Source organism: Andrographis paniculata, unplaced genomic scaffold (assembly GCF_009805555.1).
Source record: "Andrographis paniculata isolate CXL003 unplaced genomic scaffold, ASM980555v1 Contig77END, whole genome shotgun sequence".
Lineage (NCBI taxonomy): Eukaryota > Viridiplantae > Streptophyta > Magnoliopsida > Lamiales > Acanthaceae > Andrographis > Andrographis paniculata.
Window position 1 is genome coordinate 5,102,684 of NW_026137614.1, and position 27,349 is coordinate 5,130,032.

Genomic DNA, 27,349 nt, shown 5'->3' on the forward strand with positions numbered 1-27,349 from the left:
TTATATTTTTATTTTTATTTTTTTTTCTTTTTAAAAGAAGACATTATCGTATGGTACATATGTTTTTATTTAATATTATAAAATTATTTGAACAATTGAGTCAACGTCTCTATTAAAACTCTATCGGGTCAAGTTTGCATAAAATATATATATATATTAAATTTTATTCAAGTGGGTCCCATACCAAATCCAATTGGTACCGAGGCCCACACTAATTTATTAATGGCAACAAAATCTATAATGGAATATTGAAATTAATAATTAGTTGGGCTAAACAAACTAATAAATATATATGGATGAGAGGTTGTGGTTGGTTTTTTATTGTTTAATTTATTAGTTCGGTAAAATTATATAGAAAATTATACTATAAATTTAGTTGGAGAGATTAAAAAATAATAATATTATAATATTAAATCGAGATACATAAAAAGTAATGCGAGGATATTATAGAAAATTTATTAAATAATTAATAAAAATATAGACAAGTAAAAAAAATAATGATAAATTAGTTATTATTTATTAAAATAAGAGAATAAAATTTTAAATAGATAAATTATGAACTATAAATAAATTATGTATAAGGTTAACAAACAATAAAAAATAAATAGTTATGTAATTTTGACGGACGAAGTTAATATTTGTTGAAGTCTTATATTCGATTTAATATGATTTATCACTCTCAACTCAATATATTATTTTTGGAGTGTTTAATATAATTTTATAATTTTGCTCTTTAAAATATAAAGAAAATAAATATTTTTGTAAAAAGTTACAGAGATTTTTTTATTTAGATATAATTATTTTTAGAAAAAATTGTTTTGGTAATTTCGCACCTGATCTTCTTATCATTTTAATTTAATAATTGAAATGTGAATTCATTCGGTCATAGAACTAAAAAAAAATTGGCATATTTAGGCTCCGCGTCCGGAGTCGCTCACGTACCGCTAGATAGAACCACCGGACCTGAGGTGAGCGCCTTTATGGACATCCAACCATTACACATGTTTTATTTTATTTTTATTTATTTATTTTATAATTTTGAGTTTTGCAAATGGGTCCAATTGGACCCATGAACAAAAATCAATCACATAAATCTTAAAAACAAATGTGTATCGTGTTCTTCACTTAGTTTGAGCCCTAATCGAAAGCAGTGAGTCTCTTCCTTCTTCGCGAGTGGGAGATCGGCGTTCGCCACCATGGCCAGCGTGGTTAGGACTTTACGATTTGAGAGTGACATTTATTACTCTAGGATTAGAATGTCGGTCTCAAAGATTTTATACTTTTACAATATAGATTTTTTATAATATAAAATAAATTTTGAGTGCGAGTATCATATTATGTAGAATGTCATCTACATCGACAATGACAGGCTTCAGCGAGTGTTTGTATTGACGAAATATTGTTATTCAAACTTTCTGAACGAATAAAAACCCTGATCAGGGGTTCAACTCTGGTGCACAATATCGAGTAAGTACCATCGTGTTCTTCACCTAGTTCGAGCCCTAATCGAAAACAGTGAGTCTCTTCCTTCTTCGCGAGTGGGAGATCGACGTCCGTCCACCATGACTGGCGTGGTTTAGGAATTTACAATTTGAGAGTGACATTAATTACTCGAAACAAACAAAGTGAGGTATGTGTTACTCGGTGTGTTTGTTTGGGGGTTTGCATTTTTAGTTGGGATTTGAATAGTAAAAATTTTGAATTTGAATAGTTGTATGATGTGATATAAATAGTTGTTGATGTGATGTTTTGAATGTAAAATTGATTTTTAGTATAATATAAAAAATGAAAAAGAGGTGTTTGATTTGATGTTTTTTGGGGGAAAAAATTGGATGAATAGTGTAAATCTAATTCAATCCCCCAAACAAACACACCTATTAGAATGTCGGTCTCAAAGATTTTATACCTTTACAATATAGATTTCTTACAATATGAAATAAATTTTGAGCGCGAGTATTATATTATGTAGAATGTCATCTTCATCGACAATGACAAGTTTCAACGAGTGTTTGTGTGGATGAAATACTATTATTCAAACTTTCTGAACGAATGAAAACTTTGGTCAGAGGTTCAACTCTTGTGCACAAATATCAAGTAAGTACCATCGTGTTCTTCATCTAGTCTGAGCCCTAATTGAAATAAATTTTGAGCGCGAGTATCATATTAAGTAGAATGTCATCTTCATCGACAGGCTTCAACGAGTATTTGTGTGGATGAAATACTGTTATTCAAACTTTCTGAATGAATAAAAACCCTGGTCAGAGGTTCAACTCTTGTGCATAATATCGAGTAAGTACCATCGTGTTCTTCATCTAGTTCGAGCCCTAATCGAAAACAATGAGTTGGCTCCACAGGTCAACACGAGTCCTTTCATCGCGCTTCTGTCCTCACTCACGCGCACCATAAGAGACTTCTCAGGGGGTCACCTATCCTCAAATTGGTCTAGGGCAAACACGCTTAACTCCAGAGTTCTTTCAATAGGACTTCTAAAAATGAATGTGGATATTGTTGATATAAGTAGTCTATTCAATCAATTTAACCTCTAATCAACTTCGGATGACCTAATATCGACTCATCCATATACGGAAGTTGGCCAAGCAACGACTCAACTCCGGGGGTATCACAGCGTACTCGTGCAAAAGTCATCATCCCTGTATTATTAAGGAAATTAAATGAGAAAGAATCCCATATTGAAGTTGAAAGACCAAACTTGAAGGTTGTGGAGTATCATTGCCGTCTTGTGTGTTCTACTATCAGTTGTATGTCTTTACTGTGAAGGTGTATTTTATTTCTTAAGTTGTCAGCTAATGTAGTTTGTTTGTTATTTCTTTATTTCGATAGTATGTGCACTGAACGTACACTTGTATGTTGGTTTGGACGATTAGGTCGTCTATCGGCATTTCCGTATGTTAAAAGATGGCAAATGGTTTAATCTATTGTTATGTAAGCGTTTTGGTCATTTCTCCGAATTGTGTAATCAACTGATATGTAATCATTTTGGTTATTCCTTCGAACGGTGAAATCTACTGTTATGTTATGTAATTGTCCCTATCATTCCTCTTAATGGTGTAATTGGTTGTATTTAAACGTTTTGGGCATTTGAAATTAAATAACATGTATTTTTTAGGATATTCTTCGTAGTGTCTTTATTGAAACTGTTAACAAGCACGCATACACAATCATGATAGGAAACACGAAGCAAATTCCAACTTATAATTTCATACATATGAAACAGATATAAAAGTAGTTCACGAATGCACACAAAATCCGGCATAATCACATAGATTATTCTCGTTGTTTAATTACCTATATAATCCTACATACCAAAAGTAGAACCATCGACCACAAACACTAGTTCATGAAAGCACACTAACATGACTATATAACAAAAAGTAAGATCAAGCAACATACAGTGGCCACTGTAGGAAACAATCCACGTCATCGTACTAACAAAAAGTAAAACAATTCACAATATGCAGCTTTCAACATTCAGTCACTTCTTCTTTGGATGTCTCTTTCATCTTGGTTTGTCTTTGAAATCATTTGTATATTTTTCCGACTCCTCGATAAGGCGTTTCAACTCCAATGCCCTAACAGTTGCTGGCATTTCAGACCATGGGAGAACTACTGGCGTGGTTGATTTTTTCGCACTGTTATAGCCTTGCTCGAACATCGAAGGACCATGGATAGGCTTCAGTGATACATCTTCAATTTTTTCCTTTTCCTTGGGTAAGGACTGACAAAGTAAAATCTAACAACAAAATAGATTATTCTTACACAAGAATGATTCCTACCCAAAAGTTATAAACACAAAAGAATGTTACGAACCTCCACTGTCGGTTCGTGAGTGGCCCAACAATCAAGTCAGTTGCAATTGGAGGTTTAGATACAATTACACTTTTCTTTTCCGTGGTTCTTGTCTCGATGGCAATGAAAGTGGACATGACAAATCCGATAGTTCCTGCTCACGTGTTATAAAAAATGCAAGTCAGGTTTAGTTTGACATTCTGTAGACTCAGGCTCAAAATAATATTTTGGGATATATATATATATATATATATAAGCATTGGAAACTATACAACCAAAATTTTCAATCTAATTACACCTATTATTAGGTGTGTTCTTATTATATCTTATAATTTTTTATTTTCACTACTTTTTTAAGAAATATTAAGGGTATGTTTTTTTTTTTTTTATGAATTTGGAAAAAATTTGGTTTGAATTTGGTATTTAATAATGTATAATGAGATGTTTTATAAGAAAAAAATATATATTTTTTTCCGAGAAACGCAGAGTCCATATAATAAAAACTTTGATTTAAAGTTTAAAGAAACACTCTCTAAAAATTTGATCTTTTATTAAAAGGTAAATAATATTTTATTTATAAACAATGAAATTATACAGTAAACTTAAAAAATTAAAATCATTGTCACTTAATAAAAATCGAGGGAATAATTTATAATTATATTCTATATTGAAGTACATGATTCAACTATCATAACTAATCCAACAGTTTATTTTGATTTAAAATGTTATATTTATTCAATATATTATATTAAAATTATATTTCATTTATTTTTTTAATCATCATTATAACTAATTAAAATAATAAATAATTGTATGTACGGTATAAATTTAAATTTGAATTGGGTAATCAATATTCTTATGTCAAAATTCTAAAGAAATATATATATTTGTATTAATAGAGTGGGTTGGTTTGTTTAGTTTTTTATTTAATATTTTTTTTGTAATGTGAGAGATAGAAATTACGTTAGTAATATAAAAAATTAGTAATATTTTATATTAAATATTAATTTTAATGAAAACATAAAATATATATATTAAAAATCAATAAAAAAGAAAATTGAAGGAACAAATCCGAAATATTTTCAGAGAAATAATAGAGTATGAATTAGTTGATAGTAATATTTATCCCAAAATGCTTACCTCAAGAGTCAACTCCAAAGCATCGTTGACTTTGGATTGTGTCGTGTGGTCCCAATGATTGACTTCACTCATAATTAAGAACCATATAAGAAAGTCACTAGCACATACATTTACAAATGTGTTATATAATCTGCAAATTGATTTAAATTTTTATTCAAATAATATTTTAATATAATAGTATTTAAAAAGGTATATATTTTTTAAAAAATTATTTGTGAAATAAATAGTAATTTCTTTAAATAAAACACAACCACATTTTAAATATGTTTTTTAAAATAAAACATTTTAAATGTGTTAAAGGCAATATCATAAATGAAATTATATTTAATTAATAATAACTTTTAAAAAAGAAAGAAACATGTAGACATGCCTAACCGACAAAAATGTATGTTTCAATGATTTACTGTTGACAAATTTGAATCTAAAATTATTTCAATATTTATTTCTTCGGTCAATTTTTAATGTATTTATTTTATTATTTTACTACTATTCATATTCAATATATTTATTTTATTTAGTAATTATATTCCTCCATTATATGAAAATTACTCTCACATATTGCAAAAAAAAATATCATGAAAAAATAAATAAGTTTAGTGGTAAAAAAGTTTTTTTTTTATAATTATTTTATTATATGATTACCAATAAAATATGAATATTATATTTTGTCTCATAAAACATTATATACATAATTCTTTTACTATTTCTAAAATTTTCTACAATTTCAAAACTTTCAATATATGATTATATACGTAATATTTTAGCTACATCATAATAATATAAAGTAGATTCTGTCCTACCGGAACACCATAGCCCAAATGACCAACCGGCCCGAACCTAAAGTAGAATAATAACTATAGCAGGCCGGGCCGATCTCTACTTGTGGATACATTAATTTTGGCCCAGTTAAAATATATAGTATTGTACATTAATTTTTTATTTGTGTTCTGTCCGTAATTTTCTTAAAAATAATAGATATTTTTTTTTAAAAAAAAAAATGACAATTATATAGTAATACAATAAAATAAAACATCTAAATTAACATACCTGTCATGTATTCAACCATTTCTCTTCAATTACAAATAATTTCCATTCACCTACTATTTTTGCTTACCAAAAATTTCTCTAAAGCAGCATATACTAATAATAATATTGCTATTATCTGAAAATCATATGAAATAATTTTGAAATTCAAAATTTTCAAATATTAAAAAAGAAATAAAAAATTCAAATCTCTCTCTTATCCATCGGTGAAAAAAGAAAACGATAATAAAAATAAAATCACCTCTCATCAAAAATTAATTTAAAGTACAAATTGTACAATTCCCAAATCTTGACCAACCCCTCCAACCCACAGCCCGAGAAAACTCTGTAGTAGTGTCTGAAAAATTCTGCAATCCAAATCGACAACCCAAACATGCTTCTTCATCACTGATACTCGCCCAATTTCACCAAATACCCATTTTACAGCGAAAAGATTTGATCTTTTTTTATGCTCCGGCTTCTCAATTTACTGCCTTGAATAAACCCTAATTTGATTTGATTTTATACTGGTGTTCATGCCTTCTTTTTTAATCGAACCCTTTTTCCCTGTAAAGTAAAACCCACCAAACTAATCCCAAAATCGCACTCCATTAATTTGGACTTTGAAGTAACCAACAGCCTGAGGAAGAAGAAAAGTGGAAAAGGGCACTCCATACCATAGAAAGTTCTCTGGAGAGTACACTTTACTGTCGTTAGCTAATTTTGCAGATCTGTGAGTGTGTTTTAAGAGAAGGGTTTTGGTTTCTCCTCAACTAAACTATCAATTGTTCAGTAACCATCGATAAAAGAGGATTCAAGATTCTTCATTTTTCTTTTCCATAGCTTCTGCAATTGCTGTTGTTTTTAGTTTCCAAATGGATAGAAGAAAAGGGTTGGTAGTGTAGCAACTAAGATCATCAATTTTCTCAATTTTCCTTGTATGTTTTTTTGTTTCTTGGCTTGGCATTGAAGTGAAAAAGGAAAGATATCGATTAGGGAAGGATGATTCCATTGTTCTTTTTGGTGGTGTGTGGTGAGGGTGTGGTGGCATTTCTTCTAATGGTGAAGATAGGGCCATTGAGGGATTTGGTGATAAAGGGTTTGGATCAAGTGAAAATGAGAAGGGCCACAGTGACAACCATTTCTGGCACTATATTTGTGATTCTGTTGTCGGATTTGTTCAGTATGCTTAAGATTCAGAATAAGGGTGCTAAGCATGGAACTATGACACCTATGGATCAGGTTCTTTGGAGGACCAATTTGTTGGAGGCTACACTTATGGGTAGGTATCCATTTTGCTCTTATGTTTTTTGTTTGTTTGTTTCTTTCTTGATAGCTGCTGTGTTTATTTTGTGCTTCTAAATGATTTATTGTTGCTGTTTTATGGATTATGTGTTGGTTTTCGACATTTTTGTGAACTGATTTAGAGGCATTGACATGAAAGTTAGATGTAGAAACAAGAAATTACTTCCCTATGATGTGAATTGTGAGGCTAATCTGTGTGTATAGTCATAAGCAAGAAATTGTAGTAAATAGAGTTGTGTATATTATAGGTTTTGAAGAAGTTGATTCAATCGGGATCTCTTTTGTGTTAATTACATGGTATTCGGTGATATATGCAATTTCCAGCACAACTTTGCCGGAAAGTGCTCGGCTTTTGGGTTCTGCGTTGTCAAGCTTCAACTGTGCTTATTCCTCTGAAAGTTGCTCTTGCGAATGCTCAAATCGAACACTTCTTTTCTCTGCTAATTTTTATATATTTAGGAGTTCTATGTAAGTTTTGCTCAAGCATGTAATATTTAGTTCCCTTTCAGCGTTTCTTTTCATTAAGGTATCAAGATTGTATTAGTTTCTCTAAAAATGTGTTGATATTTTACAAATCTTCTCCATCTCAGTTGTTTTTCATTTTCTTGACGATAACAGTCACAGTTGATGGTTCGGTGCAGCCAATCTTTGTTGTTCGAGTTTAAATGTGATTGAATTGAACTTGTATAATTCTTCAGGTTTTTCTCTGTTTCTCGGATTCTTGATCGACCGGATGCACCATTACATTCAAAAGCTGATCAAACTAAGGGGCAATACCGGAGCTTCAAAGCAAGTAGTCGAAAGTCTTGAAAAGGAGAAATCGGAGCTGAAGGAGAAGGAAGAAAAGGCTACCGGGGATGTTAAGCGACTGCAAAAGGAAGTTTCTAGATTGACCGAGACTTTGAACAAGCTTAAGGCGGAGTCAACCGAGAAAGACAAGAAAGTCGAGACTGCAGAAGCCCACGTCGCTTCCCTGCAGAAACAGGCTGCGGATTTGCTTCTTGAATATGACAGACTTTTGGAAGAGAACCAAAATCTTCAGCTTGGATTCCGAGGTTGAGAGTAAACTTTTTTAAAGACAAATGACAGACAATGAAGGCGTGTTTGTTGTGGAGAACCGTCGATTACTGGTTTGGATTGGCCAGGGATTGCTGGATGGTTTTGATCCATGACATTTTGTTTTGATCGATCAAACTTTTAGATTTTCTTGATGCTAATCAGTTCAATTGAAACTCATGCTGTTTTCTTGCTGCAGGACAAGACCTGATAGAACAGAGTAAAGTAGATTTGTCTCTTTCGTCATGAAAATTAAGGAAAATGTAGAACAAACACAATTGCAAGATTAAAACTAGAAGAAATGTTAACACATGTATAGGCTGAGCGTAAAGAGCAAGGTTTAAAGGTGTCGGGGAGAGGTTTATAAATAGCAAAGGATAATGCCAGTGAATCAAAACCATTGAGTTAAAACAAACACAAACCATCTACATATTTTCAATGCAAATATTTGGTAATGTAACATGAAACTGCGGGCAAAATATAGTATCCGGAAGGATTGTTAAGATAGAAGGCAAGCCTGTCGATTCCAAGGATTTCAAACTATTAAAAACGATCCGAAAAGCCGAACCCCTGTCTGGATTTAGTCATTTGATTTTGATTCCAATGCCAAAAGTATCTTCTTTCTTGGACCCTGAAAAGAAAATAGCAAATGCCATGAAGATTGATGCACTAACAGTTGGAAACTTGGAACCGATTCAAGAATTTAAGAAAAATTATATCAAGCACAAGTACTATATTTTTTCGTCTATCCAGACAAAAAGACGAGATACACGTTTAGTTTCACAATTGAAGTCTAAACATTTATCTTCACATAAGAGTTCAAGCATGTCAAACAATAAAATGAAAAAGAACACTGCAATAAGTGATAGACCAATCGTTGAGAGGCTAGTCAAACACCATTTATATGCTGTGCCATTTTAAACATAATCAATCTTATTGTTCACAGTGTATCAATTTTTGTCAGTTGATATCTACACTTCATTTCAATTGAAACTCGCAGAATATTCAAGTTACATGAGAGGTAAAGTGTAAATGTAGCCTCTAATTCATTGACGAATACAAGTTACAGACATGAACTAAACTATCCCTAGTTAAGATATCCTTGAAATGGTTAATTTTGGGTGAGATTCAAGCATGCATCTTTAAATTGATAGAATACCATCGGACAAGGTCCTACAGACTGGCGTTTAGGGAACACTGATATGGTCATTAATACCAGCCAAGAAAAGATGGATTTGGCAGGCAAACACAAAAGGATTTAAAAATACCTAAATCCATTTTCCCTAAAAGAAAGGAGGGGGTAAGGATGACTTGATGACAATGAACAATAACTTATAACACATAAAGATAAGTGAAGCATGACTCGATGAAATATTCGTGAGCAAGATTTTTATGAGGGTAACAGATATAATTCACATAGGAGAAGAAAAGCACCGGCGATCATGTATGTGAAAGTGTTAGTAGTTGTAAGAAAGCAAAAGAGACATTAAGACTACTCCTTTGCATTTTCAATCTTATTTTTGTACTATGTGCACTAAGTATTATTATTATTATTATAAAAAAATTCAATCAGCTATCTATTAATCAAAATATTACATTTACAACATATTTTCTATTCAAATATTACATCAAACAATTTCCGTTAAAAACATCAAATCAAAAAATATTTTTAATTCAATTTTTTTACTATTCCCAAAAGACAAGGAACACACACTAAATTAAGAGAAAACAAAGGTGAAGCACAAGTAAAAGAAAATATGGAAGAGAATTCAGCGAGTGAGTCTTATTGAGGAATACTTACCATTGGAATTCCTAAAGCTTTAAGATCTTCATCACTCATGTGAATCAGGGCGGTCATATCAACCTGCAATATTACAGAACATGCTTGTTGCATCCCTAAAAATCTAGGTATTAAACTATTGAAAAAATATTACAAAAACAACATATTAAACATACTTCTTCAGCCTGAAATGTAATTGAATATTTCTCGAGACCCAAGGAATGCAGGAATTTATCCACAGACTCAACCTGCATAAACACATAAGTAACTGCTGAAGACGGTAATATCACATGTATCCAATTTAAAATAATAAAATAGAATGCATCACTGCTCTGTCCTCAGGAAAAATACCACTGAAGGGTGCAATACATGCATCACAAAAAAGGGGCAAAAGGAGAACAGAGAAAGAGAAAGTATTAGAAAAATAACAGAAAAAAGAGATCAGGTTATTGTAGTTTTCTAACCTTCTGCTGAGCCCTTTCCTTTGATACTGAGCCCGTGGCATTTTCTTCTAGAGCTGGAGCTTGGGCTATGACACTCTTCCTCGTTGGTTTGTTGACTTCAACTGCAGACCTTGGCCTTGGAGGTGGAGGTTTGGACTCAACAGGTTGTGAATACAATGTGCCTGAGAGTTTCTCACGTAAATCCCTTGCACCTCCAGTAACAGATCCCCTCATGCTTTGCTCGTTACTCTTTCTTTGAAGCTTCAGACGAAGATCTCTTACACCAACCCTAGAATCTTTGCAGTTTATAAAGACACATCAGACACTTTGCATCCAAACTGGATTCTGTAATAACAAAGTATCATCTAAAGATCTTATATAGTAGTGAAATTTTGCTTGAAACAAGCTATACTTGAAACCCGTCGTCCTTCGTCTTCAAACAAATCATGTTGCCATTTGTCATCATCCTCTCTCTGTCTACATAAAAAATCAGATTTGCTAACATAAGGACCCCTCCCAATGAAATCTCCCAGTCAGTTCATCCATCAGAAATTTGGCTTTCTACGACCCCCAATTGAACAGTCATTCACATAAAGTCTTAAATAAATCCTCCTGAGCATTTTTAGCGCTCCAAATGCAAGTTGTTGGTTATTTAAATTTACTATCGAGTTAAAACATTGAAATATATATACACGCACATTATGTATACAACAATAATATCCCCAAACTCCAAACTTCATTCACAATCTATAATATGGAATTCAATTGGAAGAATTTAAACTGCGGCGGTAACATCATTAGAATCTCTTCAAGTTAGTAAATGGCATAGCTCATACCAAAAGTTTCAGATATTGATGTTCAAGCACCTTTACTGCGCCAACTAAAAGGATCTAATCAGTTGTCTCGTAAGGTAGGTACGATAGACTATATCACTTTTTTTCTTAAAAGAAAATTTAAGAACATGTCAGTCTCGGATCAAAACCTAGAAGGCAGAGCTAGACGCATTTACTGAAGATATATAGTCGGACTTTATTACACAAGGAAGAAACACAACAAGTGCATAAAGCAAAAGAAAGCGAACCTCTTGCCGGAGATAGGTCTGCGGCGGGCGGAGGTGAAGGCAGAACCTCCGTCGAGGCGGTCCTTAACGGATCGATTAGCTTGAGCCTCCAATTGATCGGCGTACATGGTATGACGATTGACCAATGGCAAACCCTAACCCCAATTCAATTCGAATCAGCTAATCAAGGGTTTTCAGCAGAGAATTGAACGATTTTCTCCCGATACGGATGTAATTATAGAAGAGAAAGAACATAACCGAAAAATATAATATAATAATAAATGGCCATATAAAGGGGGATTTTTGTACGCATCACAAATTTACGGTATACAAAAATATCACGATTTTCTTTGATATATAAATATTTTATTAAAATACAAAAAGCAAAAAAAAACCTAACAATAAATAAGTAAATAAAATATATAAACAGAACTTTAAATAAAAAAAATTAATCTATATTTAAACTCTATTCACTTCAATTTTTCTAAAATTTATTCGCTATATAACACTTTGATATTAAATTTTTAAAAAATATAACAAAAATTTAAATTTGAACCGAATATATTAAATAGTCGAGACTACGTTAAAGTGTCCAGATATGCTAAAGCGTTGATAGGGTTTAGTCCAACAAGTGCGTGTTTAACAAATTATACATACATTGAGAACGCCTATATTCAAACACTTACTAATAAATCACCATTTCAATTCTCTGATCTAATTTAGAAGCAATTCAGCAATCGGCTACATATACATATATAGCTTATGCCGAAAAAAGTCCAAAGAATGGATTTGTGAGAGCATTCTGCAGCTCAGTCCAAGCTAGCTTCAGTGTGCTCATATCGAGTTTTTCATCGGGTAGCACCAAAAATTTATCTCCCTCGACTCTCTGAAACCCACAGAGCTCAAGAAACTCGATCCCTCTTTCATATATCCCTACTCTTTCCTGTTGGGAAATGGAGCAATTACACAAAGAACACCTTGTAAATGAATCCAACAAGATCACACTGCCCTTATTGATTTTTAGAGGATATCGTAGCATAATTTGTGTGCGCTCATTAGGAGAAGGACCTAACCTGAAATGTTGGATTGCTGAGTCGGATCTTCCTGAACTTCCTTTCATCTGGGCTGTTGATAATATTTCTCACGTAAATCAAGAGAGTTTGGAATGACCGTGCAGCTTTAGCATCTTTGTTCTAATATGGCGAATGAATTGATGTTAGGGACTGATGCCTATATATGTATTAAGTATTTTGGGTGTGTGGTTAAGCAAAGAAATTACTGCAGTAGATTTGAAGTTTGGTACCTTGTTTTGTAGCTTAATAGATCTTAAACATTCTCCCATGCGATCCCTGACTGTATAAGGGTTTGCACGATCGACCTGCTGCAAACAATGGATTAAGAGCCACATGGTAATCCATACCTAGTTGGATGGAACGGATAGAATGAAAGATAAACTAGTTTTTTTCTTTTTTTGATAAAAAAAAAATAATAATAATAAATAAATAAAAATTGCATCCACTTTCAATGGAAAAACTATTAGCCTCTCTTTTCCTAAATTTTCCATCAGAATTCATAATTTAGCCACATTAGTGAGGATGTGAGGAAGTGCCAAAAGATGGTACCTTCGGTGATTTCGGGAATACCATATCAGTTTTCACAGGCACAGGCTCTTCCGTAGGCAATCCATGCATCCCCCGCCTTTCTAACTACCACATATTAAGAAATAGCAAGTAAGTTTTACCCGTTTCAAAAGTAGTTTAGAAAGTTTGAACCCGAAGAAAATAGAGGATAGATAGGGAGCTGGTCAGGAAAATTCTACGTAAACAGGTTATTTGCAATATAATCACTCTTAGATGCTACTAGCATATGTGCACTGCCCAATCTTTACATGAAACATAAAACCAGCCGCTGTAATCATTAAACCAGGAATGTACCAATGATTCAGATGTACCTTGTCTTGCAGCAGTTTCTGGCGAATTCTTTCTCGTGCTCGTCTCTCTTCCTCTTTCTCTGCTTTTCTTTGATCTAGATACCTGAAGAGATATCAAACAGCATGAAAAAATTCCATGGGTGAATAAGCATTGAAAAGTACAAAGAGGGATTATAAGTAATATAATGGAATATATGTTTACCTTTTCCTTTCACTCTCCTCCATTGCTCGTCTAGCCTCCATCAATTCTTTACCCGCTCGAATCCTTTCCTACGAGTAGAAAAAATCCCATGACATGATACACAATAGACATCAGCTACGAGGAAATGTTTTGGGTCTGATCCACAGCTACTATATTGCAAAATAAAAGTAAACGACTAATGCAGTTTTAAACTATTTTAACTGAAACATACTGATAGTAAGATTCCATGATAGTATTATCACATCAAATCTTATTATGACTACTGGGCATCAAAATGAGAGAAATGAAGATTTATTGGAGGGTATGAGAAGCGCCAAGTTTTGCTGCATTGATTGAAGAACATAACATTACCTTCTCTCTTTCTCTTTCTAGTTTCTCCTCTTGATCTGCTCGTCTTTTTCGTGCTTCATTCCTATTACCAGAGAAATTTACAATATGAAGGGGTATCCGGAGAGGAAAATCACTGTTTAAGTAAAGATGTCAGAAAAGGTTTTCCTGAACATTTGTTATGTTAGTCATAGCAAATAGAGAGAATGAAAACAAGTATATAGCCTTCAGACGAAGGCACCAAAAGCTGCCCCATAAAGAGTTGAAGAAACAAACCTTAGCTCATGAGCTTTCAACATAACTTGTTCGGAGGCATGAAAGGAGTTAGATCCTCCAATATAGATGTTCACCTCCTGAGTCTGAGTCTGGCAGTTGCATGTGAAGCAGAGTTGTCAAATGATACAATTGCACATATGACAAAAAACAGGTTGTTGAATTGAAGGAAAAATGCTCGTTCATAGGAACCTAATGTAAAGCTCACAGTCTATGACATAAAGAAAATTATATTTAAATTCCCATGAAAATGAAGCAGGCCAACCATTTGCTTTTCGTGTGCAGCTGCACTAGTATCATACTCATGGTCAGCAAGCCAATTCACAGCAGCCTCGATGGTCGAATTCCCTATATAAGTTAATGAATGGCTTTTGAAGTAATTAAAATCAACGTGCAAAACAAAACACTAGATTTGATGGGGAAAAAAAAGGCAAAATACTAGCTATTATATATTTTTTTCAATGGTAGGAATAACTTCATGCAAAAAGATACAATACACAATTAGTTAAATCACATAAAATTGAATAAGATTGAAATTTCTACGAAGTAAAATGTGAGAGTATTCAAAATTTTCAAAAACTTCTTAATCAGACAAAAGAATGTAATAGCATGGAAACTCTGAGGTCAGAAATAAGATTTTAGCATGAAAGTATATTAAAGTTTTACCAGAATAAATTGCCTTCTCAGCTAGGGCCCTGGAGAATCCCATTTCTTCAAGTGCACCAAGCAGTCTCTCATCTACCTCCATTTTCCAAAGTTGAATGATACTAACCCGGAAAATCAAGAATTTTTCTGCAGCTTTGGGGGAAAAAAAAAAGCAAGATGAATATCAGACTACCTTTGAAGAGGATTTGGTGTATGAGATCCAATTGAAGCAGCCATGTGAAGCATCAGGATGCCGATTCCTTGCCCCACTTGTTAAGCAACTAGGGTTCCTTCCAATATCTTAATGCTTTCTTCCAATATCTCCTACCTTCTGTTTGCCTTTGAGCTCTGGATTGTTCTCTCCAATTCCCCATTGTCATACCTTGACTCTGAGGTAACTGAACTTTGTGTTGCTAACATCAGTTAACGCTAGTGTTGATGAAAAGAATAGGAAATAATCGACAGCCTTCACAAGAGTCTCTCATATTTTGACAAGTCAATAGTTTAATCAAAATCAATTCATGAATACAAGATTGGAGTAGAGAAATAACAAAACATTTTATATGAGCTGCTAACCCATACTCTTCAAGATACAGTATCATACATGGGAAATGGCTGCCATGCATGGTCATTGAAAATAATACTGCCAAGCAATAGCAACGCCGGCCACAATCGCGACTTTCAGTATGACCTTATAATTTCTGGAAGATTTTGAAGGTGGTGATTGCGACGGTTTTGGTGGCTCCCATGGTTTCCCTTGCAGCTTGGCAAGAAGTTTTGACAACATCAAAGTCAGTGGCCCAGGCTTCTTTCCTGATGAAACCAGAGGTAGTTTTGGTAGATCAGGACAGGCAATGAGACCAAGAAGGTGAAAAAGTATGCAAGTCATCACACAATTGAATAGCAACAATTTGACCTAACTTTTACATTTCAATATTCAGTTGAACTAGAAATAAATCTTTTACAAATGAGTGCATCCACTTAATGGACTGCTGATAGTTTTTCATGTATTCATGTGAAACTCATACTATACTTTGAGAATGTCTGCATTCAAGCGTAGAGAACTGTCAAAAAATATGGATTTAAAGTTTATGACAATCTGTAAAAAGAATATGATTAGATCACGCCAAACAAATGCTTGATTAAGTTAAGTGAATGCCACACAGTTTATAAGAACGGCTCACCTTTTCCTCTTAGAAGTCTTTCTTCCTCACCAACACGTCTCCGTAGGGCATTGAGCAGCGATCCAAAGTACAAAGCAAAAACTGTGCAAGTGATTGTTATCACATTGTAAGGCATACTAAAATCGGGAGTTGTCAAAGGCACTAGTAGTACTTCCGTGTAAGAGAGAACAGGGATCTCTTCCTGTAAGGAATGCAAATTATTTAAGTCAATGCAGAGAACTTTAAAGATCATTAAAAAGGGTTCAGGGTACTTTGATCAATACCTGCAATTTGGACAATAAGGGTACTTGTAAGGAATTATCAGTGAAGCTCATGTTTGCAAGGAAACCAGAGAAGTGTACTACTGCAGATGGAATGTCAAAACCCTGATTGGCATCTGGAGGGTATTCATCAATATGAAGAAAACCCTGTTGAAACAGTACAAAGAAATATGAGGAGAAAAAAAACGACACAAGGTAGAATTACATTAGCATCTTTAAAGCTTCATAAAAGAGACCAATTAAAGAAACAAGACCCACTCTTAGTTTGACTAAATGCACAAATAATGCAAAACAAGAAAAGTTAGCAACTGTTCAATCAGTTTTAAAATGACCTGCTCAGCAATATAATAAAACATTGTATTAAACATCTAGTAGTGAATGCTCCTACCTATTCGCAACCAACCTCCATGTATGCTACACAAAGTCTATCTCCTAACGCAAAGAAAATTAAAAAGTAGGCATAGGATACCTTATCAAATTCCAAAGTCAATGCAGCTGTTTTAACACTACAAGGTAATCTCAAAATTATTTCTATCACTCCAGGAGAGACCTTGTCTTCAGAAGGCGAAACATGTATTTTCTCTATGCTATCCATTGTAGATTGAAGTTTTCCATCTAAGAACATTTCCAAGGTATGGTAATAGACCTTGACATACCAAGGAACAACTTGGAAAATGCCAACTCTCAACCAACATTGTTTCCCATTGTTATCAGATATCTCAACACTATTGCTCTTGGTAGATTTCATTGAGATAGCCATAGCTCCCCTCTCATTCCCACTACCCAATAGGAATCTACTAACGTGCAAGGGTGCTTGCTGACAAGACCAGACTACTGGCACTTTCCACCTTAAACCCAAATTGAATTGTTCAGACCTGCTGTAGTCAATGGGAAATTCAAAGAAGATAGAGCCCTGCTCTGGCGAGTAAACTTCTTTTACAACCCTTTTAGGTTGATGTGATAATTCAAATAGAGGGTTATTCTGTGTGCCCTGCACAACAGGATTCCCTTTCTTATAATCATCGCTATTTTTCTCCAATTCATTAATTTCTGATACTAATTTCTGGTCGAGCTGGATGTACACATTGCTAGAATTAGACAAGGAACACTTCCCACCAACTGCTCTGCCAAATAATGAGCTCAGGGACCAACTTGATGGTGATATTTTTTCAGAAACAGTGACTGGTTGAAGAACAATTGTAAGGGTTTGTTCGAGTACAATCCCTGTATCCAGCTCAGATGGATCAAACTCATCCGATTTCAAATGCAGCCTCTGGGAATGATAATACCCCCTGTATATTGAAGGTCTATTCATCAGTGAAGCCAGCCCAGCTTTGTCGCGACAAGGAAGCAACTTCAACCAGGGTGTGAGATTCTCAGTGCAAACAGCTTCACGAGGCAACGTACCATAACGTAGTTTTCCTGAAAACGATTGAAAACTCCACTGAGGAGCAGCGTAACTAGTTGAATGCTCCAAGAAATTGATGGAGGCACAGAAGAGCCCTGAAAGTGCATGAGTTAGATTCTTCCAAGAATCATCAACCTGATGATGAGGAACATCAAACTCAGCCCATAATTCCACTCCAGGAGGCTTTGCATTCTTATTTGATATGGGGTCATAGCCTCCCCAGCGCTCGTAATTCCAGCGACCTTGAGTAAAAGAAAGCTCCATTTCTCGGACTTGGAATTTATGAACCTGATAATTCAGTAATAGACAAATAGTAATATATTACTGCTGAAAGCTAGAGATCTCCACGTACACAAAAAACTGTAGAAAAGAACAATAAAGTCTAAACTAATACTCGATTCAATCGTGTTTGGATCCACCTTTAATTAGTTAACACATTAGAGAGTTGAATGCGAGAGAATCCAACATAAATCAATTATATCAAATATAAATGAGGCATGGGAGAAATGACAGAAGAGGACAACTGACTCAAACCTTATTAATTGTCTCAATTGCACTTAGGCCCACCATTAAGTTAAGCCATCGGAGCACTTAATGGCAGCATGGATCGCGGATTAAAACAATAACACGTGTGCACGTGCTAACTTACTAAACAAGATCCTAAACAGTTGGTGTGTAAAACATGTATAACGAGCTATTTACTTAAAAATTACAATACAATGTCCACTATAAAAGTTCACTTTCCAAGTTCAAACCACCACATCTCAAAGCTAGAAAATCTATAGTCTAGATGCTTCAATGATCACCAATTTTGGAATATACACTGATATTTCATTCAAGAAGGCAATCCCAAACGTGTTCAGATCAAAACTCAATAATTCAAAGGCTTCAATTCATTTCATCTACTAATGTTCACAAATTTCAACACATCTGTAAACCATAATGTGGAAACCACAGTTTAATACACACACATGCTTTCTGAACAAGAACAACATCGAAAGTTTCAGTTAAAAATAATCAAACAATAAGCAATTTGTTACATAAAGATGAGAACGGAGAACATAATGAACATCGGTTTCAATAGAACATCCCCAGCAATTAAAGTAATACTAAACACAATAAAATTGCTCAAAGTGATAATTTACCAGCTGATAAATGGATTTAGGGAAGAGGTGATGGTGGCGACCATAGGTCCGAGTCGGTGGCACTGTGCTCTGAAAATGGAAATGAGCCAACACCTTCCGATCGGGCAATGGCCTCAGCAGCAGCGCCTCAGTAAACTCCTCGTCCACTTGTCTTACTTCCTCCGCGTTTGCCCTAGATTCAGATGCAGAAACTAGCAGCCAAAACAACAAAACCCAGGACTTTATGCACCTCATTTGTTCAGCACCTCCAAATTAGGGGTACGCACTATAGAAACGCAATTCTTCAATTAGGAAGCCAGGCTAAAACCACTTTCCGCTGGACTGCCGGATTTAAATCGGTGGTACCGGTTCCAACCGGAAACGCCGTCGAACCGAAACCGATTTTTTACACACTCCGGTTTCGGCTCCTACCTTCACGAACCGTGACCCGCCGGCGGCTCATCGTTTTTTAAAAAATATATATATATTGGTGAGAGCATACCCGATTATTTGTGGGCTTCCTTTTGAGCCTAAACCCAAATGCAAAAGCCCATTACTTAAAAACTAATAAATAAATAAAATAATATTATGGTGAAATTTATGGCCTCACATTAGCCATTTTTCTATTTTTATTTTTTAGAAAAATTGGAAGCATGGGAATTTAATTGAAGCCACAAATTTGATAGTGCCAACAACAAAAAGTAAGAAAATTAATATACTACTAATAAATTAATGTCGGTGGTTCTGTGGCATCTTCTTCCCACTGAGAAAACATTCCGGCCATGGCGTGCAACGTGGTGGCGGTGCCGCATCCCGGCCGCGGCCACGTCAACGCCATGCTCAACCTCAGCAGGCTGCTTGCCTCTTCCGCGGAAGGCAAACTTCTCATAACGTTTGTAGTAACGGAGGAATGGCTAGGGTTATTAAGCTCGGAGGAGAAGCCTCCCACCATTCGCTTCGCCACCATCCCCAATGTGCTGCCGTCGGAGATTGGTCGCGACGCCGACATGGCGAGCTTCTTCGGTTCTGTTCAGACGAAGATGGAAGAGCCATTCGAGATGCTGCTCGACCGCCTCGACGCGCCGGTCAGTTTAATCATCGCCGATACGTTCTTAAACTGGCCGGTCGAGTTAGGCGATCGGAGGAATATCCCGGTGGCGCTGCTGTGGCCAATGTCTACTTACGTTTTCTCGATATTATACCATTTTGATCTACTCGTCCGCCATGGCCATTACCCTTTCGTGTTATCTGGTGAGTCCAAATTATTAGTAACCGCCAATGATTCAATTTCTTCACCATTTTTGTGATAAACCGTAGACAATAACGGATTTGATCATTCTCGATCCAGAGAGAGGAGAAGAGCGATTGGATTACATACCTGGAATCCAATCGATTCGCCTCGCGGATATTCCGGCGCCGGCGCGTTTGGAGGATTCACGCCTGCTCGATCGGATCCTTCCAGTTTTCCGTAATGTATCGAGGGCGAAATACTTGCTGTTCAATTGCATCAACGAGCTCGAATCCGAAGCCATAGATGCACTCAAGCAGGAACTCAAATCACAAATTTACACACTAGGCCCCATAATTCCTCACGTAAATCTTCAGAAACCTTCTTCTTCCCCAAACACTTACTCCGACTGGTTAGACTCGCAACCTCGAAGCTCTGTCCTGTACCTCTCATTAGGAAGCTACATCTCTGTTTCGTCGGCTCAAATGGACGAAATCGCCGACGGTCTCCGGGAGAGCGGAGTGAGGTTCCTGTGGGTGGCGCGTGAAGATGCGACGCGACTGCAGGAGAGATGTGGAGACGCCGGAAAAGTCGTGCAGTGGTGCGAGCAACTGAGAGTGCTCTGCCACACCGCAATCGGAGGATTCTGGACGCACTGTGGGTGGAATTCTACAGTGGAAGCGATGTACGCCGGCGTGCCGATGATTGCTTTTCCTTTGAGCGCCGACCAGCCGACTAATCGGAAACTTATAGTGGAGGATTGGAAGATCGGGTGGAACGCGTGGGGAGCGGCGGGAGCGGCGGGGGAAGGTAAGGTGTTGAGTAGCAGGGAGATTTGCAGGCTTGTTAGGAAGTTGATGGACATGGAAGGCGTCGAGAGGAAGGAGACGATGGGGAGAGTTGCAGAGGTGCAGAAGGCTTGTTTGGCTGCGTTTTCCGATGGAGGTTCTTCTACAGCCAATCTTTCTGCTTTCCTCACTCATCTCACTGCACAACAACACGTCTCAGTATGATTATTATCTGTGGACTTCCATTGGGCCTAAAGCCCAAATTCATAAGCCTATTATTTAAACCTAAAACTCTAATGGGCCTGCTATAGCCCAAACAAGTATTTATTTATTTAAATATAAAATATAAATAAATACTAATAAATATGGTGAAATGTTGGCCTCACATTAAATTCTGACAGTCAGTCGTCTATGCGAACTGATAATGTATTATTTTACAGAGTCAAGTGGTCGCTGAAAATGACTTGTCCTGAGCCAGACCATTAGGTGGCAAGCAAACAACACTGATAGAACAAATATTTATGACAATAAGGCTAAAAATACAAGCAATTTTGTTGTACACAGTATGACGATTGACAACTAAATGTCTGCACTGCACTCATATAAAATATACTAATAAACAAACAACATACCCAGTAACACATACATACATACATACATACATAATTTAATTGCAGAAATGTTAATGCTCATAGTAAAAAATTGCCAAATGATTCTTACAAACCTAAACTCTGCACTAGGCCATCTTCCAAGTCAAAAGGGCAAAAGGGCTTTAAAGTGAGAAATAATGAATGCACTTTTTTCCATGTTCTTTGATTAAATGATTTATAAGGAATCCAATATTTTCTTTTTAGGAGTGAACAGATTCATGGGGCAATGTGAAGAAGATGATGAAAATGATGGTGTTAGAAAATATCAAGAACTTCCAGAATGTGGTTATTGCAGAGGGGGCAATTGCCCCTTTGGGACCACAGCTCCCGGGAGCACAATCGGCAGAAGGTGTGCCCGCAGGGGATGAACGCCGCCCCTTTGTGCCTCTCCATACATACGCAGCAATTGTTGTATGCGGCGCCGCTGCCGGAGATCTCATCCTCCTCCGCCTCGTCAGCGTCGATCTCCTCGATGTTGTCGCGCATCACGTAGACTGAATCGTCGGTACCTAATTGCCAGTCGTTTTCCGCTAATAACGCCATTAAGGACGTTCTCACCGGCGGCGGCGGCAGTTGCTCCGCCAGCGCCTCCACGGCGCCGGCGCTGCGTCGGATTCCGGCTACAGCCTGCTCGAACCTTCCACTGGTGATTCCGCCCGCTTCGTGGCTCGAATCGCCCCCCAAAATGGGAACCCTAACATTAGCAGCGGCGGTTACGCCGGACTGAGAAGATTCTCCGGGATCGCCGGAGCGGCGAGTCATAATGACCATGCGATGGTTGTTGCCTCTGTGACGGAGGCGGATCTTGTCCCTCAATTGCCGCCAGCTCCGCCTGCCGTCTCTCCGGCCGCCCCCGCCCCCAATTTGGTCCTCGCGAATAACGTCCAACAGCGTCCGCGACGACTCGACGCTCCGGCGCGGCACATCCGGCGGCGGCGGCGGAGACGGTCCTGTCCTATCGGTGAGCACCGCCAGTAAAGTCACGCCGGAACGGTTGCTCCGGCTTCCACTCCCATTCGAGGAAGCGGTCTGGCCAAAATTACTATGACGATCTTCGTCTCCGATTCTCAGAAAATCTCTCAGATAATGCGAATCCAGCTTAACACCGGCGCCGCAGATATCCATCCGCCGTAGAACTACAAGCACTGTTAATTACTAAATTAAAAAAACGAAATCAATACCTTACAATTGACGGAGTGGGAGGGATTCGAAGCTCCTCTCTCGAAACCCGAGGATAACATCTTAAAATCGAAGCAATTAAGCAATGAGATGTGGAAAAACAAGGATCAAAATGGAAGAGAGAGATCACAGATGCGAGCAATGAGGAAGATTGGGGAAGATGATCCAATTCCCAGGGGGGCTCCTCTCCTGCCTTGTCTTCTGGAAGCTCAAACTCATAGGGGAGTTAGTTTGTTGAGGTTGAACTGCACATATAAATTATGCACATATATAAATTATTTAATATATTTTATTTTTGGTAGGTATAATCATTTATAAATATTATTTTAAAAATACAGTATTCACAAAGTAATACAAATAATATTAACATAGTATATAATTTATTCTTTTTTTTTTTAAAAAAAAGTCAATAATTAGATATATAATAATATTTTTTATATTACTAATACTAATATAATTTTTCATATGTAATATAAAATACACATTGATTTAAAAAAACAAATTAATATTTTGATTTAATTTAAGACACTAGAACTCTAAATTGACTCCATCCATGGTATTTATTATTCAGCAGCATTTATATATAGTGAGTTTAGTTTATATATTATACATTATTTTTCTTGGCAATCGGTTATAAATAATTACCTAATTAAATACCTACTCAACAAATCCATGATACACATATATATATATAATAGAATAAAATTATTGTATTGTTATTTTAATATGCAGTTGTTATTCAGTATTTCAAATATCAAGACGAGGCAGCGATCATACTCTTTTTTTTACTCGAAATTCAATAGCAGATCATGGATAGATCTGCACCCTTCATGAAGTAGGGCCCACATAAACGAGCGGCTTGGATTCGCCCACCGCATGCCTAATTTCAGCTACTCAAGACTTAGGTGTCGGGAGTCGAGCTAAATTAAGTTAAGCAAATAGCATTTCAACCCTCACGCGCTCTTTAAATTACCTTTTTGTTTTTAATTTTATTTTCTCAATAAAAACTACTCCCTTATTTCGGGATTTGGTATTTTAAGGTATTAAAATTTAGTAAATTGATGATGATGATAGTGTATTATAACATTATATTATTTGTTTTTATATAAATACTATTGGCTGTCTTTACTTATAATATTTTAATTTTGAATTTTAGTTATGAATAATAAAATTTTGAATTAAAATAATTATTTAATATGATATAAATACATATTAATACGATGTTTTGAATCAAAATAAAATTTTAATATAATATAATAAATAAATAATAGAAGTTCGATTTGATATTTTCGGTAGAGAAAAAAAGTTACAAATAGTAAAATTAGACTAAACACCCTACAAGTAAACAGATCCATTGTTTATAATTTTAAAATTAAAATTAAAATATATATTTAAATATTTTAAAATTTATATTTTAATAGAAAATATATACATTTTGTACATAATTTTAAATTTAAATAAAAAATATTTACTTTATTAAGAAAAAAAATATAAATAAAAAATTTTGAATCCTACATAGTGTATGATATATTCTTTTCATCGAAAAATAAATATTTACGTTATAAAAATTATATAATAAATATGATAATGTGCAATGAGTTATACATACTTTAAAAATATAAAATTAATAATTGATGATTAAAAATAAAAAATAGCAAAATATATACCTATGAAGAAGTATACGTTATAAATTAATTTGTATTTATTAAATAAAAGAATAATTTAAATGAATATAATTGCATTAAAGAAAGCAAAAATCCCCACTAATTCCTTATATTTTTGCTTATAGTAAATGCCCACATCCTTGTTTAATTAATTACTTTATTTGATGACAAGTAAATGCTACATTTATCTATGTTTAAAAATTATTTTTAATACTACTTATTTAGATAAATATTTTTTAAAAAATACTCCATCATATTAAATTCCATACTATGTCATAAAAAATACATCAAATATTTGTAATTTTTTACTGTGTCGATTTTTTCAAAAAATTTAATTTTAAAGTTTGATTTAATTTTTTATCTTGATTTTTTTGTTTGAACAAAGACAGCAGAAAAATAATTTATTTTTAGAAGAATTAATAAAATCTATAAAAATCAACAAAATAATACAAAAATCTTGACCATTTTCAATATCTATTCATAATATTTTTATTCACTTTTTCTTTTTTTCTACTATAATATTAAATCATGAAACAGTTGACAGTTCTTTGTTTTATAAGTATTAATCAGCTAATTAATAATATTATTTTAATATAAAAATAAAATAAGTAGAAAATAAATATGAATTGTTACACGTATATATATTAATTAGTACTTTCTATATTGGTAAAAATGGATGAATTTTCAAATCTTAATGGACAGTCATTATTATTATTCTTCTTCATGCAAAATTATTTTCTTGTATTTCTTTTCTACAATTGGGATATTCTTTTTCTTTCATTTATGATTAGTTTCAACCAAACTATGGCTATTTATTTATGGAATGGTCATACAATCAACGTTGGCGATTGTGATTATAACAATTACGGTCATATCACTACACGGATTCAAATCTATGCACTGAGGCTAGTGAGAAAAGCAGAAAGATTGGCCGTAGAAGAACCTCCATCGGAAAACGCAGCCAAACACGCCTTCTGCACCTCTGCAACTCTCCCCACCATCTCCTTCCTCTCGCCGCCTTCCATGTCCATCAACTTCCTCACAAGCCTGCAAATCTCCCTGCTCCTCAGCAACTTCCCTTCCCCCGCCGCTCCCCACCCGATCTTCCAATCCTCCACTATAAGTTTCCGATTAGTCGGCTGGTCGGCGCTCAAAGGAAAAGCAATCATCGGCACGCCGGCGTACATCGCTTCCACTGTAGAATTCCACCCACAGTGCGTCCAGAATCCTCCGATTGCGGTGTGGCAGAGCACTCTCAGTTGCTCGCACCACTGCACGACTTTTCCGGCGTCTCCACATCTCTCCTGCAGTCGCGTCGCATCTTCACGCGCCACCCACAGGAACCTCACTCCGCTCTCCCGGAGACCGTCGGCGATTTCGTCCATTTGAGCCGACGAAACAGAGATGTAGCTTCCTAATGAGAGGTACAGGACAGAGCTTCGAGGTTGCGAGTCTAACCAGTCGGAGTAAGTGTTTGGGGAAGAAGAAGGTTTCTGAAGATTTACGTGAGGAATTATGGGGCCTAGTGTGTAAATTTGTGATTTGAGTTCCTGCTTGAGTGCATCTATGGCTTCGGATTCGAGCTCGTTGATGCAATTGAACAGCAAGTATTTCGCCCTCGATACATTACGGAAAACTGGAAGGATCCGATCGAGCAGGCGTGAATCCTCCAAACGCGCCGGCGCCGGAATATCCGCGAGGCGAATCGATTGGATTCCAGGTATGTAATCCAATCGCTCTTCTCCTCTCTCTGGATCGAGAATGATCAAATCCGTTATTGTCTACGGTTTATCACAAAAATGGTGAAGAAATTGAATCATTGGCGGTTACTAATAATTTGGACTCACCAGATAACACGAAAGGGTAATGGCCATGGCGGACGAGTAGATCAAAATGGTATAATATCGAGAAAACGTAAGTAGACATTGGCCACAGCAGCGCCACCGGGATATTCCTCCGATCGCCTAACTCGACCGGCCAGTTTAAGAACGTATCGGCGATGATTAAACTGACCGGCGCGTCGAGGCGGTCGAGCAGCATCTCGAATGGCTCTTCCATCTTCGTCTGAACAGAAGTGATGAAGTTGAGCATGTCAGCGCCGCGACCGATCTCCGACGGCAATACGTTGGGGATGGTGGCGAAGCGAATGGTGGCAAGAAGCTTCTCCTCGGTCTCTTGTAAGTACCCTAACCATTCTTCGGTGACTACAAACGTGATGAGGAGATTGCCCTGCGAGGAACGGACGAGGAGCTTGCAGAGGTTGATCATGGCGTTGACGTGGCCGCGGCCGGGGTAGGGCACCGCCACCACGTTGCTCGCCGTCGCCGCCATGGCCGAATGGAACCTGTTTTCTAGGATTCAGCTCAATTGCAGTAGGCTTCTGCAAATAGGTATATATTATATGTAGTATATAATTAGTTGCAAATCACAGAGCCAACCCACGTTAAGTAATTAGTTTATTTTCTTGTTATTGGAGATAGAAAAGATTCTTTATTTGAACAATCAAATAAAATAGAAATAACTATTTGATTAAGTATTGGATATATAAATGTTTAGCTGATTTAATTAGCTGATTGAACTACTAGCTGATTCAACCAACGGTTTGATATTAGGTGTTTATACGTAAAATAACCAACGGTTTGATATTAGGTGTTTATACGTAAAATGACAATCGAGGATTTTTTTTTTTTTCTAATATATTCAATTATGTTCTTTTGATTTTAAAATGTTTGAAATTTTTTGTTATTAGCTATTGAAAATTGTAAAAGTATTTATTTTTATAATAGCTAGAGTTAAAAAAGTAATATATTTTTATTCAAATATATAAATAGTTTTTTATTCAAATTATGTAAAATATAAAATAATAAAACTTT

The 27,349-nt window shown here is 35.6% G+C and overlaps 7 protein-coding genes across 10 annotated transcripts; 2 read left to right on the forward strand and 5 right to left on the reverse strand.

Annotated features, from left to right (window-relative positions):
- Positions 1-6,283: 6,283 nt before the first annotated feature.
- On the forward strand, positions 6,284-8,755 carry LOC127239311 (uncharacterized). The gene is made up of 2 exons (XM_051257402.1): positions 6,284-7,252; positions 7,974-8,755. Exons 1-2 carry the CDS (start codon positions 6,973-6,975, stop codon positions 8,333-8,335), a joined length of 642 nt encoding a protein of 213 aa, XP_051113359.1. The 5' UTR covers positions 6,284-6,972; the 3' UTR covers positions 8,336-8,755.
- LOC127239312 (uncharacterized) lies at positions 8,713-11,880 on the reverse strand. The gene is made up of 6 exons (XM_051257403.1): positions 11,636-11,880; positions 10,967-11,031; positions 10,576-10,850; positions 10,288-10,359; positions 10,133-10,195; positions 8,713-8,962 (listed from the first exon to the last, which is right to left on the reverse strand). Exons 1-6 carry the CDS (start codon positions 11,740-11,742, stop codon positions 8,912-8,914), a joined length of 633 nt encoding a protein of 210 aa, XP_051113360.1. The 5' UTR covers positions 11,743-11,880; the 3' UTR covers positions 8,713-8,911.
- A 289-nt stretch (positions 11,881-12,169) lies between these two features.
- Positions 12,170-15,331, reverse strand: LOC127239198 (uncharacterized). Of its 4 annotated transcripts, none has more exons than XM_051257232.1 (11): positions 15,185-15,331; positions 15,013-15,084; positions 14,612-14,694; positions 14,350-14,438; positions 14,098-14,158; positions 13,747-13,814; positions 13,566-13,647; positions 13,237-13,320; positions 12,918-12,995; positions 12,688-12,807; positions 12,170-12,557 (listed from the first exon to the last, which is right to left on the reverse strand). In XM_051257232.1, exons 2-11 carry the CDS (start codon positions 15,053-15,055, stop codon positions 12,375-12,377), a joined length of 891 nt encoding a protein of 296 aa, XP_051113189.1. In that variant the 5' UTR covers positions 15,056-15,084; positions 15,185-15,331; the 3' UTR covers positions 12,170-12,374. The 4 variants fall into 4 exon arrangements, with proteins under 4 accessions (XP_051113189.1, XP_051113188.1, XP_051113186.1 ...); XM_051257231.1 differs by having other exon boundaries at positions 12,918-12,992; positions 15,013-15,113; positions 15,185-15,283; XM_051257229.1 differs by having other exon boundaries at positions 15,013-15,113; positions 15,185-15,283.
- A 281-nt stretch (positions 15,332-15,612) lies between these two features.
- Positions 15,613-19,686, reverse strand: LOC127239196 (uncharacterized). Its single transcript, XM_051257227.1, has 5 exons — positions 18,989-19,686; positions 16,905-18,131; positions 16,439-16,582; positions 16,176-16,356; positions 15,613-15,804 (listed from the first exon to the last, which is right to left on the reverse strand). Exons 1-5 carry the CDS (start codon positions 19,220-19,222, stop codon positions 15,620-15,622), a joined length of 1,971 nt encoding a protein of 656 aa, XP_051113184.1. The 5' UTR covers positions 19,223-19,686; the 3' UTR covers positions 15,613-15,619.
- A 63-nt stretch (positions 19,687-19,749) lies between these two features.
- Positions 19,750-21,208, forward strand: LOC127239197 (UDP-glycosyltransferase 87A2-like). Its single transcript, XM_051257228.1, has 2 exons — positions 19,750-20,218; positions 20,316-21,208. Exons 1-2 carry the CDS (start codon positions 19,750-19,752, stop codon positions 21,206-21,208), a joined length of 1,362 nt encoding a protein of 453 aa, XP_051113185.1.
- A 341-nt stretch (positions 21,209-21,549) lies between these two features.
- Positions 21,550-23,061, reverse strand: LOC127239199 (uncharacterized). The gene has a single exon (XM_051257234.1). The coding sequence runs from the start codon at positions 22,756-22,758 to the stop codon at positions 21,889-21,891; it is 870 nt and encodes a 289-aa protein (XP_051113191.1). The 5' UTR covers positions 22,759-23,061; the 3' UTR covers positions 21,550-21,888.
- A 2,227-nt stretch (positions 23,062-25,288) lies between these two features.
- LOC127239193 (UDP-glycosyltransferase 87A2-like) lies at positions 25,289-26,924 on the reverse strand. Its single transcript, XM_051257225.1, has 2 exons — positions 26,324-26,924; positions 25,289-26,226 (listed from the first exon to the last, which is right to left on the reverse strand). Exons 1-2 carry the CDS (start codon positions 26,805-26,807, stop codon positions 25,370-25,372), a joined length of 1,341 nt encoding a protein of 446 aa, XP_051113182.1. The 5' UTR covers positions 26,808-26,924; the 3' UTR covers positions 25,289-25,369.
- Between the last annotated feature and the right edge of the window lie 425 nt (positions 26,925-27,349).